At 37.6% G+C, this 14,813-nt stretch overlaps 1 protein-coding gene across 2 annotated transcripts in view; it reads left to right on the top strand.

Moving 5' to 3' along the window:
* The first annotated feature begins 14,264 nt into the window (after positions 1-14,264).
* ndufa10 (NADH:ubiquinone oxidoreductase subunit A10) overlaps positions 14,265-14,813 on the top strand; it is a 6,246-nt gene continuing 5,697 nt past the window's right edge. Inside the window, exon 1 of one of the 2 annotated variants that reach the window (XM_034562495.1) lies at positions 14,265-14,423. In XM_034562495.1, the coding sequence (XP_034418386.1) occupies positions 14,349-14,423 (75 nt within the window). In that variant the 5' untranslated portion in view covers positions 14,265-14,348. The remainder of the gene's footprint in view (positions 14,424-14,813) is intronic. The other variant, XM_034562494.1, reaches the window with a different exon arrangement.

Raw genomic sequence — 14,813 nt, 5'->3', positions numbered from 1 at the left:
GTAAGGCATTATAAAACCTGGCTTTACTGCTATTTTACCTCTATAATATCACTCTATATGCTGTTGTGACTTAAACATATGCCATGCTTTAATCCGAATATACTTTTTTCTCTGTGGAGAATAAATTAATGCTTGCATATTTCTAAAAAAAAAAGTCAAAAAGACTTTTAACTTGTTGATTCTAACCATATTTTACTCTAAAAACTTCATTACATCTCCAAATCTATGGCTGACATCCAAAGAAGGCCTCCCACGCGATGTCGGTGCCAATTAAGCCTCATAATCGATAATCGTACTAAAATAAACTGCCGTGCCAAACTGAAAGGAAAAAAGGGAAACTGTTCTTTATGGACCAGGCTTTTGTGCACAGGGGCATTGTCATGTTGAAACAGGAAGGGCCCTTCCCCAAACTGCTGCCACAACATTGGACGCGTCACTGTGTGCCGAGGCATTAAAGTCTTCCCTTCTACAAGTCTTGACACTCAGGAACCCAAAAAAACCCATGGAGAACAGCCCCCAAAAGCCAAAATTATTCACAGATGTGTCTGCAAACATTTGGCCAACTCTGTGCATTTCAAAGCATGTTTCTTTTGAGTACAGTAAGTCGTGTCTTCACACTGGCAACGTGGTCAAATTAGTCGGGGTGCATAGAAAAACATGTGCTGTTGATGGATCAACACTTTATTTTAAGTCCCCCCCCCCCCTATTTGGAATTAAGGATCTGTATTAAAACATTTGATTTAATCAGCTATTTTCACATGTTTAATTCATTTGCAGTATTTTTATTCTAACTTTTCTGAGGGAGGACTTTGCACAACAATTTATTTATTTTTTTTAACTTTATTGTCATTTATGATTTGTTTATACAGCAGCCTCCACTTAGGGGTGTCCACAGGAGTTATAGTTGTTAACAAATACATTAATAGTCCAACACATCTGCTTACAATTCATCCTGCTTATACATGTTAAGTGGGGGGGACTTAAAGTCAGATATTTATCCACATCTGTAAAAGATGTCACACACTCAGTGGGCAGTTAATTAGATACGTATCTAAAATTATTGCAGTCCTGCAATGAATCTTACCGTCATTAAAATGTCATTTTAAAATATTTTTTTGCTGAAACCGTTTGAGAGACGTGTTGATTGAACTTCTCGATCGTTTCGGAGTCGGCAGTTTTAAAGGTATTGTGTTATACCGCAGGTGTTTCTATTATTTTGTCCACCACATTGATAACATACGCCTCACTGTGTAAGTGTTTGATGTTTTGATTTCCTTTGTGTTTAAAAAACGACTTTCTTCTTCACCTCGCCACACACCGGTGACAGCTCGAGACACGTTGACGGTTGCCATGGATACCACTCGCACCCTAATGCCCGCCTGTGTTACGGCTCTGGCGCAGAACCGGAAACTCAAAGAGACTCGAGACGCACCCCACACCTCCTGAAAAATGTGACTATGCACGTGGATGCATTACTGAAGGGGCCTTCAGGGCTCGGGGGCCTCCCTGCCCCCCCCTGTATCCTCAAATAGGAGACCCAGAAACATAAAACCACTACAAAGAGACACACAAAGATTACAAAGAGACTAAAACAACTACAAAAACATGCTAAACAGCTGCAAAGAGACACAAAACACAATGTAAACGGCTAGGAAAAGGAGCGAAACAACCACAGAGACACACAAAGAAACATAAAACGACTACAAAGAGCCTCAGAAAGCCTACAAAGAGACTCAGTATTACTATCAAGAGACTCAAAGTTGCTTCAGACACACTACACAACCACAAAGAGACAAACAACAAGCACAAAGAGACACCAACCAACTACAAAGACACACTAAAAAACTACAAAGAGACTTTAAACAACTACAAAGAGACACTAAAAACTACAAAGAGACTTTAAACAACTACAAAGAGACACTAAAAACTACAAAGAGACACTAAAACAATGACCAAGAGACGTAAAAACAACTTAAAAAAGGGGCAAAACAACCTGAGACCAAAATAACCACAGAAAGACCGAACCGATGACCAAGTGACACTAAACAACAACAAAGAGATTCAAAAGGGCTATAAAAATACTAAAAATAAAGATAACCACATAGAGACACTAAACAACTCCAAAGGGACACAAAACAACAACAACAACAAGAGGCCATACTCTCTACTTGTTGTGCTCAGGGGCCCATTGTCTCATAATCTGTCAAGAAGTTCGATTGCACATCAGGACGGGGAGGTGAGACGACGACAACAACAACAACAGCATTCTTGGCTCATCGTCCGACTCTTCCATAGTTTTACTCGTGTTGAGCCAAACTTACATGGGACTACTGAATCCAACAGGATCCACAGGACCTCGGGTCCAACCCCCACACCCGACCCCCCACAGAACCAGGAAACGGACCGATGTTCTCAGGTGAGGTTCCCGTACAGACCCCAGGATTATATGAATCAGGCAACTCCCCAATGGTTGCTCTGTAAACAGAGGTGTTTATCTTAGGCACACTGTACTTCCTCATAACAGCCGCCTGTCATGTTGAACCCGGAGTACTTTCCCTTATAGTCACATGTCACGTTTCAGATTGTGTGTTTTTAAATCATCAGAAGGTTTTCTTTGGTGTGTTGGTGCATAACGTAGACATAACACGAGGAAATAAAATAAACAAGATATATAGCAAAAATAAAAATCAAGAAACTTAGATTAGCAGAATATTTCAATAAAAAAATTGGGAAATGTGATCTAAGAAATACAGTATATAAATAAAAAGTTTAGTTTGGATAGTTTTGTGCAGAAATGTGCAAAACTGTTTGGCAAATTTATGGATTATGTTTACAATAAATCACCTCTCGGCAAATCAAGTCACGAATATTGAGATACTAACTCATTATTTTGAGGTACATATTTTTTAGATACATTATTTTCTAGATATTAACTTATTATTTTGAGAAAGTATCTCATTATAACTCTTCTTTGCACTATTGTTTTTTTCATTTATTTAATTTAATATTCTTACTCTTTTTGTATATATGGTGCATTTTTTATATTTTATTACTTACCTGTATGTATAAATGCTGCTGTAGCGAAAAGAATGTCCCCTTGCGGGATTAATAAAGTATCTACCTACCTATCTATCTATCTATCTATCTATCTATCTATCTATCTATCTATCTATCTATCTATCTATCTATCTATCTATCTATCTATCTATCTATCAATCTATCTATCTATCTATCTACCTATCTATCTATATATCTACCTACCTATCTATCTATCTATCTATCTATCTATCTATCTATCTATCTATCTATCTATCTATCAATCTATCTATCTATCTATCTATCTATCTATCTACCTATCTATCTATCTATCTATCTATCTATCTATCTATCTATCAATCTATCTATCTATCTATCTACCTATCTATCTATCTACCTACCTATCTATCTATATATCTACCTACCTACCTATCTATCTATCCATCTATATATCTATCTACCTATCTATCTATCTATCTATCTATCTATCTATATATCTATCTACCTATCTACCTATCTATCTATCTATCTATCTATCTATCTATCTATCTATCTATCTATTTACCTATCTACCTATCTATCTATCTATCTATCTATCTATCTATATCTATATATATCTACCTATCTATCTACCTATCTACCTACCTACCTACCGATCTATCTATCTATCTATCTATCTATCTATCTATCTATCTATCTATCTATCTATTTACCTATCTATCTATCTATCTATCTATCTATCTATCTATCTATCTATCTATCTATCTATCTATCTATCTATCTATCTATCTATCTATCTATCTATCTATCTATCTACCTATATATCTACATATATGTCTATCTATCTACCTATTTACCTATCTACCTACCTACCGATCTATCTATCTATCTATCTATCTATCTATTTACCTATCTACCTATCTATCTATCTATCTATCTATATCTATATCTATATATATCTACCTATCTATCTACCTATCTACCTACCTACCTACCTACCGATCTATCTATCTATCTATCTATCTATCTATCTATCTATCTATCTATCTATCTATTTACCTATCTACCTATCTATCTATCTATCTATCTATCTATCTATCTATCTATCTATTTACCTATCTACCTATCTATCTATCTATCTATCTATCTACCTATCTATCTATCTATCTATCTATCTATCTATCTATCTATCTATCTATCTATCTATCTATCTATCTATCTATCTATCTATCTACCTACCTACCTATCTATCTATCTATCTATCTATCTATCTATCTATCTATCTATCTATCTATCTATCTATCTATCTATCTATCTATCTATCTATCTATCTACCTATATATCTACATATATGTCTATCTATCTACCTATTTACCTATCTATCTATCTATCTATCTATCTATATCTATATCTATATCTATATATATCTACCTACCTACCTACCTACCGATCTATCTTTTGATATGGTAAAAGGTTTATGAATGCATACGACAGCCTCAGCAGATACTTACCATACTTTCCTGTTAATGTAAAGTTCCCATCTTGAATACATTTGCCAGCCCATTATCTCCACAATGGCGGCGTGTGTTCGTAGCTGCACTATTGTGACTGAATGACCTCACCTCTAAACGCTCGACTTGCTTGGAGGGTTGTTTCATGTTTTTCGCGGTCTCTTCAGTGGGCTTAGTGTGTTTAGTGTTTTTTTGTAATTATTTTTTTTACAGTTGCAGTTTTATTGGTCGTGTCACTATCGTCAAAACATGCACTGTTGTTTCCTCATTCGCATCTAAAAAGTAAAAAAAAAGAAAGAAGCTGCAACACGAACACAGAGCAAGAAACTTCAAAGTGCAACACATCCCCCAAGGAGGAAAAGAAAAAGAAAGAAGAAGAAGAAGTGGAGACCATATGTGTGTCTTTCATCAGGAACGTGAGGTGTTTGACAGTTTCCAGGCTGGATGAAGGAGAGACGCCCCGAGGTGAAGCTCTGTCATGTCTCTGAGGAAAGATGACAACAGGGATCCAGGAGGACATGTTCGGAGCTACATTCTGAGTTTAGACGTTACGGTTGTATTAAAAACACAATGCATGGGGCAAACATGGAAAAATACCTTTTGTTTGGTTCAACTCTTTAACCCAAGTTGAAGAACACGTTTTCCTTTTTTTTAATTCATATTATTCACGGTGCATTTTATACATATATCATAATTTAATACATATCTCGTTTTTATCACACTCGGGGATGTTGTGGTCCTTTATTTACTGAGTTTTATTGATTTTCTTGTTGAGAGCAACAGCCTCGTGCAGCTTTAAGAAGTACAAAACAGCAGAAACGTGGAATTTTGAGTTTAAATTAACATATAAGATGCCACCATGAAATAAATAATATAATATTATGAGTCACAACTTGTGTACAAGTTACAAAACAGCCACTTCCGGCTCGTATAATGGTGAAAATCCAACCCTGGGGACCAGTTTCACAAAGCTCTTCTAGACCTGTTGATGCTGATCTTAAATCAGTCCGATGCAAAGTTTCACAAAACAAAATGTAGACTTCTTTTGAGCTAAAAAAAACCCCCAATTCTCCATACTACTACCCACATGGCTCAGAACTGAGAGGCCACGTCTCCATGGTACCAATCAGTGGCACCAAAATGACAGGCAGTAAAACATGGCTCATGCTTTGTGGTCCACTGACAATGTTGTGGTGCCGAGGCAATTGGAAGGGAGAGAGAGATTTATTTTTTTTTCGAGGCCGCGGTAACTTTTTTTGGGGGGGAAATATACAGCGTGTCGAAAAACAATGTCAGTGGGGTTTTTTGTTTAAAGTCTCGAGTCTCAAGTCTCAAGGCTCCCTCATGAAAAAAAATATTAAAAAAATTCATGGTAAAAGACTAGAAAAGTGCACTCGGTCGCTTCTTTTCCCACCCGGAGAACAAAAGAAGAGTTGAATCTCGCTGCAGTCTGACCCTCCGGGGGTTCCCTCACAGTCCAGATCACACAGAGGAGATAACAAAAACTGGGATGTGTTCGTCCCGTATCGCGTCTGGATCGTGACGTCACGGGGGTGGAATCCATCTGCACATGCATGCGGTTCGAGATGAGACCAAAACTTTAGTTTTTTAGAGGCACGACAAAAAAAAAAAAACGCCCAAAATGTGGCCTGCGACGGACGAGGGGGAAGGTTTCGACTTTTGAGAAATGCTTTTTTCTTTACTGAAGCAAACTGTTGATCACCCCACCGAGGAGGGAGGAGTCAACCGTCAGTGATGGTGTAAAACAAGCACGCGGTCATAAACGAGCGTTAAATATTATGAGGCCGATGGGTCGAGTAGGAGGTGAGATTAGACATGGACAGGCAGAAAGACACACACACACACACACACACACGCAATGAAGCGCATGATCTCACCACAGGCTTTAAAGAGATTACAAAAAATTTAAAATGTCAATATTAGAATCCGGGACATCAGACATGAAATAGTTAAAAGTACAAATATAGGAATAATATTTATTAATTGTTTAGTTTTTTCTTGTATAGTTTGACGTAATGTGTAACTGGTATAAATGATTGAAAGAAAGAAAGAAAGGAATAAAAATAGCTATAGCAGAATACTGCAGTGACGACTTTGGTAAGTACTGTTTGTGAAAAGAAGAGTCTTAATTTACCCAGAATTCTTAGCAAATATATCCTACTTAAGATCTTTAAGACTGTTAATTTAACTGCTCAATTAAAATGGAAGAAGCTGAGATTAAATCAAGTTAAATAGAGAGCTAGCAGAGAGCTAGCAGCCAAGCTAACAGAGAGCTAGCAGAGAGCTAGCAGCCGAGTTAGCAGAGGGCTAACAGCCGAGCTAGCAGAGGGCTAGCAGCAGAGCTAACATCGCTAGCAGCCAAGCTGGCAGAGGGCTAGCAGACGAGCTAACAGAGCTAGCAGAGAGCTAGCAGCCGAGCTCTGAGGAGCAAAACAAATGGTAAACGTGAACATGGCAGCTGCTGCTGCAGCATTTCACCGCGTGGTTGCTGGTTTAGGGCCGTGCGACCTCGTTCCCGTGCGTTTTAATCCGCCGGTGCATTCCGGTGTGACGGCCACCGGTGCGACCGCCGCCGACACCGGGCCTCCGTGTCTTTATTCCACGCTAACTTTAGAGCAGTGGTTTCCAGTCGGCTAGCTCGCTGCCTTTTACTGCTCTGCACCCGCTGCAGAACGTCACTCAAACTTATTACAACACAGGTTCTTTACACTGGAACAGCTCAGTCTCGTCCTGGAGAGTTAGTGTTAGAAATCTACTGGGATTAATTATTACCTCTTGTGCTTAGCACGAATTATGGAAGCGCATTTCCACCAGGTAGATACATACACACAATAAAAAAACTAATTGTCACCCCACAGAATGTGTTCTTAGAATAGTGATTGAGGACTTTCTAACTCAAATGTACGACTTCTTATTAAATACACGTGATTATGAGTTGTAATTACCAGATAATGTGTCATAAATGAGGTGTCACCACCCGGGGCGATACACGGCCTATTTAAGCCACTGATGGAAAAAAATATATATAGACTGCAAGTCATTATAATGATCTTAAAGCAATGACACAGAATCTCTAAAATAATGACTTAATAACTCAAAATAATGAGAATCTATTAGTATCTCAAAATGTGGGAATGCTAAGTCACAAATACTTAGTTACTAAAACATTATTTTGAGATACTAAAACATTATTTTGAGATATAAAAACATTATTTTGAGACGTTAACTCATTATTTAGACATATTAAGACATGATTTTGACATATAAGACATTGTTTTTAGATTCTAACTCATTATGTTGAGACATTAAGACATTATTTTGAGAAAGTAACTCATTATTTTAGTCTTTAAGTATCTCAAAATCATCACTTACTTTCTCAAAATAATGTCTATACTAATTAATTATTTTTAGATATTAAGTCATTATTTTGACTATATACTTTTCTCATGATAATAACTTACAGGATCTTTTTTGTCGTCACAAAGGCAGCGACGTGTGAGGAGAGGAGATCTACCCTAACCCTGACCCTGGTGCAACAGCCCAGTGTCTCCACGGGGGGTCAAGTTAGGATCGTGACCTTCACGGAAGTATTCACGAGGTACCATCTCAACCTTTTTAACGTCATAATTAGTGTTGAGCAGGACTTTGTTAAAGTAAAACCCTCCATGAGTGAAATAAGGGTGAAATTCAGTCTCATAATGTTCAAGTCATATTTTTTTTACTTTTCACTCCAGAACGTTAATTCAGATTTTCCTCACAACATTTTTTTTTTCGCCTTTCAAGCTTCACTGCAGGATTGTTTTTTGGGGTTTTTTTTTTTTTTTTTGGGGGTTGGTGGGAATGTGTTTTCCATGAGATCCGAGGCTGCGGGTGGAAACACCGACCCGTCAGGATCCTTTTCAAACAGGCGGAGGCCTTGACGAGAAGCAGGGCCGCTGCCCTCTGGGAAAGGGGGATGGATCGCGTGTGAAGGACGCGGAGGGCGGGGCGGCGTTTAACGCTGCGAGACGTAGCCGAGCTCCGTCAGCGCCACGGCGCCGTTGAACTCGACGGGAGGTAGAGCACCCAGTGGGTGTCATGGTCCCAGTTCATGTGCACTGGTTATTAGTTGGGGATGGAAGTTGCTGCTGGTTTGTTGGTTTACACGATGTACATACAATACAGTAGTTATGGGTTTCATCCACTCAAGCTTATAGGCAACTTATAATGTTCAGGGGAAGGTGGCGGCTGGAAAAGCCCCTGTTTAAGGTCCTCAAAGAATTCCCTAATTTTCCTTAAGTGCTCCTCTGTAAGAAGCCTAAAATAGCCCCCATCGTGCATCAGTAGCCGGGAATGAAACAACTGAAAAGACTTTCACACTTATTCTCAATGCAGACTTTAAAAAAAAGAGTTTAATTTGCAGTGATTCCTGACGCATCACATTTAATCTGCGAGTTGTGAAGGAATATAGAGGTTCACACTTTTATCTTTGTGCGTGACACCCTTTAAACATATTTAACGTGATTCGATGATACTGAACAAAAAATTGTTTGGTCTACAAAATATCAGAAATGTATATATATATATATATATATAAAGACAATATATGATGTAAAACCTGTAAAAAAACTATTACAAACAGAAAATCTGTGAAATTGAGGAGCTGCACTGCAGGAATGTTTACACATTTTTTGCTTGATAATTGACTTAAAAGTATTTAACACGTGTAGATTTAGATTTTAAGCCGTAACACAGACTTTAATAAATGTATTTAAAAATAATTATTATTGTGTGACATTGTCGCGCACCACAAAGTCTGTAGAAATAATTAGTGAACTGTTCTTCTTCATGTATAATTAATAAAGCTTTTTTTTTTATCTGCTCCTTTGATTGACAGGATATGATTTTACAGGTCAAACACTTTACAGGTTCATAAGAAGGCGTTGATGTGTGTACATATTTAAATAAATATTTAACTGGTGGTGTTGGTGGTGTTTGTCGATATTTGACACTGCGTCGCTCACACTGACCGTTGCATATTAATCAATTAATTAATGTGTGTGTCCACCACGACAAAGGATCATCATTTTTTTCTTTTGACATATTTATTTAATTTATTTAATTTATTTAATTTATTTAATTTATTTAATTTATTTAATTTATTTAATTTATTTTATTTATTTTATTTATTTTATTTATTTTATTTATTTTATTTATTTTATTTATTTTATTTATTTTATTTATTTTATTTATTATTTTTATTATTTTGTGCTGAGGACCCCAAAAAATATCCACGTACACTGAAACTTATTTTCCTTTCCACTTCATTTTTTATGCCGTTTGGTGAAGCCAAGAAAGAAGGTGCAGAGCAGAAGAAGAACATGTCAGCTCTACTTTCTTCTGAGTGGTTTTAATGGTAAACAATGCAGACGGCCTCCTCTGAAGCTGGTAAAACTCGTCCAAACTGCAGAAGTAGTGAAATAAAACAGGGGAAATTTGGCAGAAAACCCCTCAGCTGGCCTCACCGCGTGAGACCTGAATGTGGAGTACTGTTGTTTTACTGTTGACTAATTAGTCCGGTTCCTGCTGTGTGTGTGTGTGTGTGTGTGTGTGTGTGTGTGTGAGTACTGCAACTGTGTGTCTGAGTGTGTGTTGAATATATTCATCATTAGATATATTGCTTGCTCCCATTTGCCGAGTCGTCTTTTTTCATCGGTGTAATTTAAAGTAAACAGAAAAACAACAACAATTAAAAATCAAAACAAGATAAACCTCGACAGTTGTGATAGCCTGGCTGACATTTTGGATGTTCATGGTCCCTAGAAGATAATTCCCAGGCGTGATATACAGTATATATATATATATATATATATATATATATATATATATATATATATATATATATATGTTTTCCTCCTATAGCGAAGGCAGGACATTGTACTCCTTCTCTGATTGGTTTACCCTGACAGTCTTACTCCGGTACGAGCCAATCAGAGGCTGAGGAGGGAAGGGTATTCGTATTTCAGCATCCCAATTCAAAAGCATGACGTCCTGTGTCCTTTCCTGACAACCTTTCCTTGACCTCGATAGGAAAGATGTTAAGGAGACTTTATAAGGACTTAGGGAAAGACAACTGCTCTGACACTGAACTACGTGGTCATGTGACACGCGGATACTATTGATACGATGCTGCAGCAGGGAATTGGGCATATTATCTCCTTGTCCCCGTGTTCCCTCGAGGAGACAACAAAGGAAGCATTGAAGCAGCCTTCCTTAGCACTTACAGAATTCAACCAGCCACTTCCGGGTCATTTCCCTCAGTTAGGACTCAGAGTTCACGGTGACCTTCCCGACCTTACCAGCAGATTCAGTTCGCACAAAAGAAATCTCTCAACCCACGAAATGTTTCACTTCCTGGATGAAATGTTTCACTTCCTGGATGAAATGTTTCACTTCCTGGATGAAATGTTTCACTTCCTGGATGAAATGTTTCACTTCCTGGATGAAGCCTTTTCTTTATAATGTACCCTGTCCACTAAAGTCCACGTTTATACACGACATTGAATTGACGAGCTTCCTCAAAACAAAGGTTAAGCTCAACTAACGTCGTGTTGTGAGGTGTAGTACACACCGCGGCCTCTGGGGGCCACCACTGAGGCGTCACGCTTTCAGTTCTCAGAAACAAGTCGCCCACGTCGTGATCTTTCTTGATCTAAAAAGATGCTACGCTCGGAAACGATCGCAACTAGGACGCGACGCAGAAATCTAGGGAGGAAGAGGAAGAGAATTTTATCGGAAACTGTCGAGGTCCACATCCGTTTACTCTAGATGTGCCAGAGGGGTTTTCTTCTTTCCCAAACCGACTGGCACACGAAACAGCCGTGTTTACATTGGCGGTTTCCTAGGCGACGGAGGAACAGGCGGCGGTGAGTCACGCCCTCGTGTGCGCCGCCGACAGACCCGAGGTGTTCGGTGAAGCACCGATTGTTACGGCTACAGGCTCGTGGGAAAAGGGCCAGAGAAGGACGAGCCAAGCCAAACAAGCTGGTGATTATACGGCGCGCCGTCGTGACGCCGAGGTGGAGAAGGGATGAGTCGTGATCCCTCGACTGAGTGTCGTTGGAGCAGCTCCATCCAATCAACGGCCTCTCCGCCGCGCCCCACCTGTCACCACCCCCCCCACCCCACCCCCCCACCCCCCCGGGTCCTGTGGTTACGACCATTTTTACGTTTTCTCCAACTGTTGGTCCGTTTAACCGTTTAACCCAGAGGGGCCGAAGCAGGGGCCGATTGGTAGTCATGCAAGTTGTGGCAGAAGAACTCATTTAATGAAGTAAAAGGTAGAAATATTAATTGTTAGGATCGTTAAAAAAAAATTCGGATCGGATCGGAGTCACGGTTCGGATCAATTGGTATCGGAGGCAAAAAATAAAACGTGATCTCTAAAAGTTTTATTTGTTCCCGTTTATCGGAAAAAAGATTAAAGTTATATTTGTTCCTGTTTATCGGAAAAAAGATTAAAGTTATATTTGTTCCTGTTTTTTTTTTATCTTTGATCCGATCGATTGGAAAAAAAGATTAAAGTTATATTTGTTCCTGTTTATCGGAAAAAAGATTAAAGTTATATTTGTTCCTGTTTTTTTTTTTATCTTTGATCCGATCGATCGGAAAAAAAGATTAAAGTTATATTTGTTCCTTTTTTTCCGATCTTTGATCCGATCGATCGGAAAAAAAGATTAAAGTTATATTTGTTCCTTTTTTTCCGATCTTTGATCCGATCGATCGGAAAAAAAGATTAAAGTTATATTTGTTCCTTTTTTCCCGATCTTTGATCCGATCGATCGGAAATAGGTTTGCCGCCGTCCCAAAAATACTTTCAACCTGCAAACCGTAAACAAATATAAATGCTATCTTTTTACTTTGCTCTGTGTTTATTTTTTTCTGTGTCATCAAAAACAAACGATTCAATTGAAAAGTAAATAAAAAGTTTGTATTTTTTATCGATTCAACCCCATCCTTGTCATTTGTAGTTTTAATTATGTATTTATAAGCTTATTAGAGTAAACGGCTCATTATTAATTTCTAATATTTATTTCATGTTGCACACAACTTTATAATTTACCTTCGCCCGATACTCATTTTCACTGACCAGAGCCTGAACGCATCATAAATGAACTGAAGGTTGATTTAAACACAGAATGGTTGTTTACAACTTTACATTATCGGAGATCGCCGACTAGAAAAGGGTCGATGCTGATGTCCCGATCGCATATTTTACTGATTATTGATAGATAACTATTGCGGTGATGAACGTTAAACTGTGGAATTAATCCACGTTTTTTTATCATATGTGAAATATGTGGCATTTGCCTTGTGGTTATGTTTTTATATACTGTAAACACACTCATAACAAAATGGCCGGAAATTGTGCAGTTCAATTTCTTAAATTAACTTAACATTGCAAGTACAATGAACTATTGTTGTAAAAGTCACCTGGCTGCCTTAAAAAGACAAGTTCATTCAACAAGGTGCTTAGTTGAGCCAACTTTTGATATTGTTTGCATAACTAAAATGCATAAATTGATTCAAAAAGATGCTTAGTTTGGTTTGTTTAGCTCGTTATTCTATGTTGTTTCAAAGAGGATTACGGTTTGTACAACTTAAAATGTATTGCTAAAAAACTTAAACGTAAAGTATAAAGCTCATGGTGGTCTGAATAACTCAGGTGTATTGTAAAATAAATGAACACTGCCATCTGCTGGTGAAAACACAGAGATACACCAAGCGTGGGTCTAGTACTAATGGCTGCTGGAGTAATAACTCAAGGATATATGAACAGATTCAGAGTAATAGTGTTGTCTATGTTTAGAAATGTAAAACACAATTAATATAGTGGTCATTCTTATGGCTTATTAAGTATTGCATTTCATCACACAAGTGTTAGATTACAAAACCCGAATATCAACTAGTGGATTTTTATGTTTACAATCCAATTTTCTTTTTTATTTGTTGGGTCTAACTTATTAAATGCCTGTAATTTAAAGCTTTTCTTAATAAACTGACTTTTTGTCATCACCTGAACAAACATACGTGCAAGCCACTATTTTATGACATTGTATTGACAACACAATTGATCAATTAACGATGATGCATAATTACAGCATTTTTTAAATTTAAATGTTATTGTTTAAACTTTTGTAAACTATTTATCATATTTTTTTATTTTGTATCTATCCATCCGCTAAATATTATAATTACATAATATATATTTGGTTCATAAAAAAAATAAAAAAATAACGATGATGCATAATTACAGCGCTTTTTAAATTTAAATGTTATTTAAACTTTTGTAAACTATTTATCATATGTTTTAAATTGTAAATCTATTAAGACACGTCCATCCGCCATATATTGTAATCACATAATCTATATTTGGTTCATAAAAAATTTAAAAACATTAACGATGGTGCATAATTACAGCGCTTTTTTAAATTTAAATGTTATTGTTTAAACTTTTGTAAACTATTTATCATATTTTTAAAATTGTAAATCTATTAAGACACATCCATCCGCCATATATTGTAATTACATAATCTATATTTGGTTCATTAAAAAGAAAGAAAAAAAAAAAAAACAGGCAATAAACTAGACACACTCAAACGCGTGACGCGGTGAGCCCGGACCGAACGAAGGACCCCCCCTCCTCCTCCTCCCTCTGACGCGCTATTCCGTCGCCGGCTAGCTGGTAGCTCCCTCGGGTCAGGTCGCACGGCTACTTCTTTTTTGGAGGACAGTTGAATCATGGCGCTGCGCGTGACCCGGCTGCTCGTGCCGACCGGGGCGGCTGCTCTCAACGCGCTGAACGTCGCTCGGAAAGTAAGAACCGGAAATAAAACGTTACCGGTTTTGGTCCCGGAAAAAAAAAAAAAAAAAGAGTCTCGAGCTCACAAGGACGAGCCGCTTAGCTGCCATTGACGTTGTTGTCATTGCGCATGTTCACGTATTTAATAATAATACAATATAGGAATGTGGAGTAAACAGTGATATTTACGTACTAGTGCTTATGTACTATGATGTGTATACAATGTGAACATAGTGGGCAGGTGTAGTGTCATATAAATAATGCTATTAATATAAATATACTAATATAAACACTTAAAGTTCAATGCCATTTGTATTAAAAGTACAATATAATTATTCTGCCTTAACACGAGGCACATATACGTTACATAATACAACGTGAGGTGCATTCAGGTGCTTATTTTC

Source organism: Cyclopterus lumpus, chromosome 21, assembly GCF_009769545.1.
Source record: "Cyclopterus lumpus isolate fCycLum1 chromosome 21, fCycLum1.pri, whole genome shotgun sequence".
Taxonomy (NCBI): Eukaryota; Metazoa; Chordata; class Actinopteri; order Perciformes; family Cyclopteridae; genus Cyclopterus; species Cyclopterus lumpus.
This window is presented reverse-complemented; position numbering and strand designations above follow the sequence as displayed.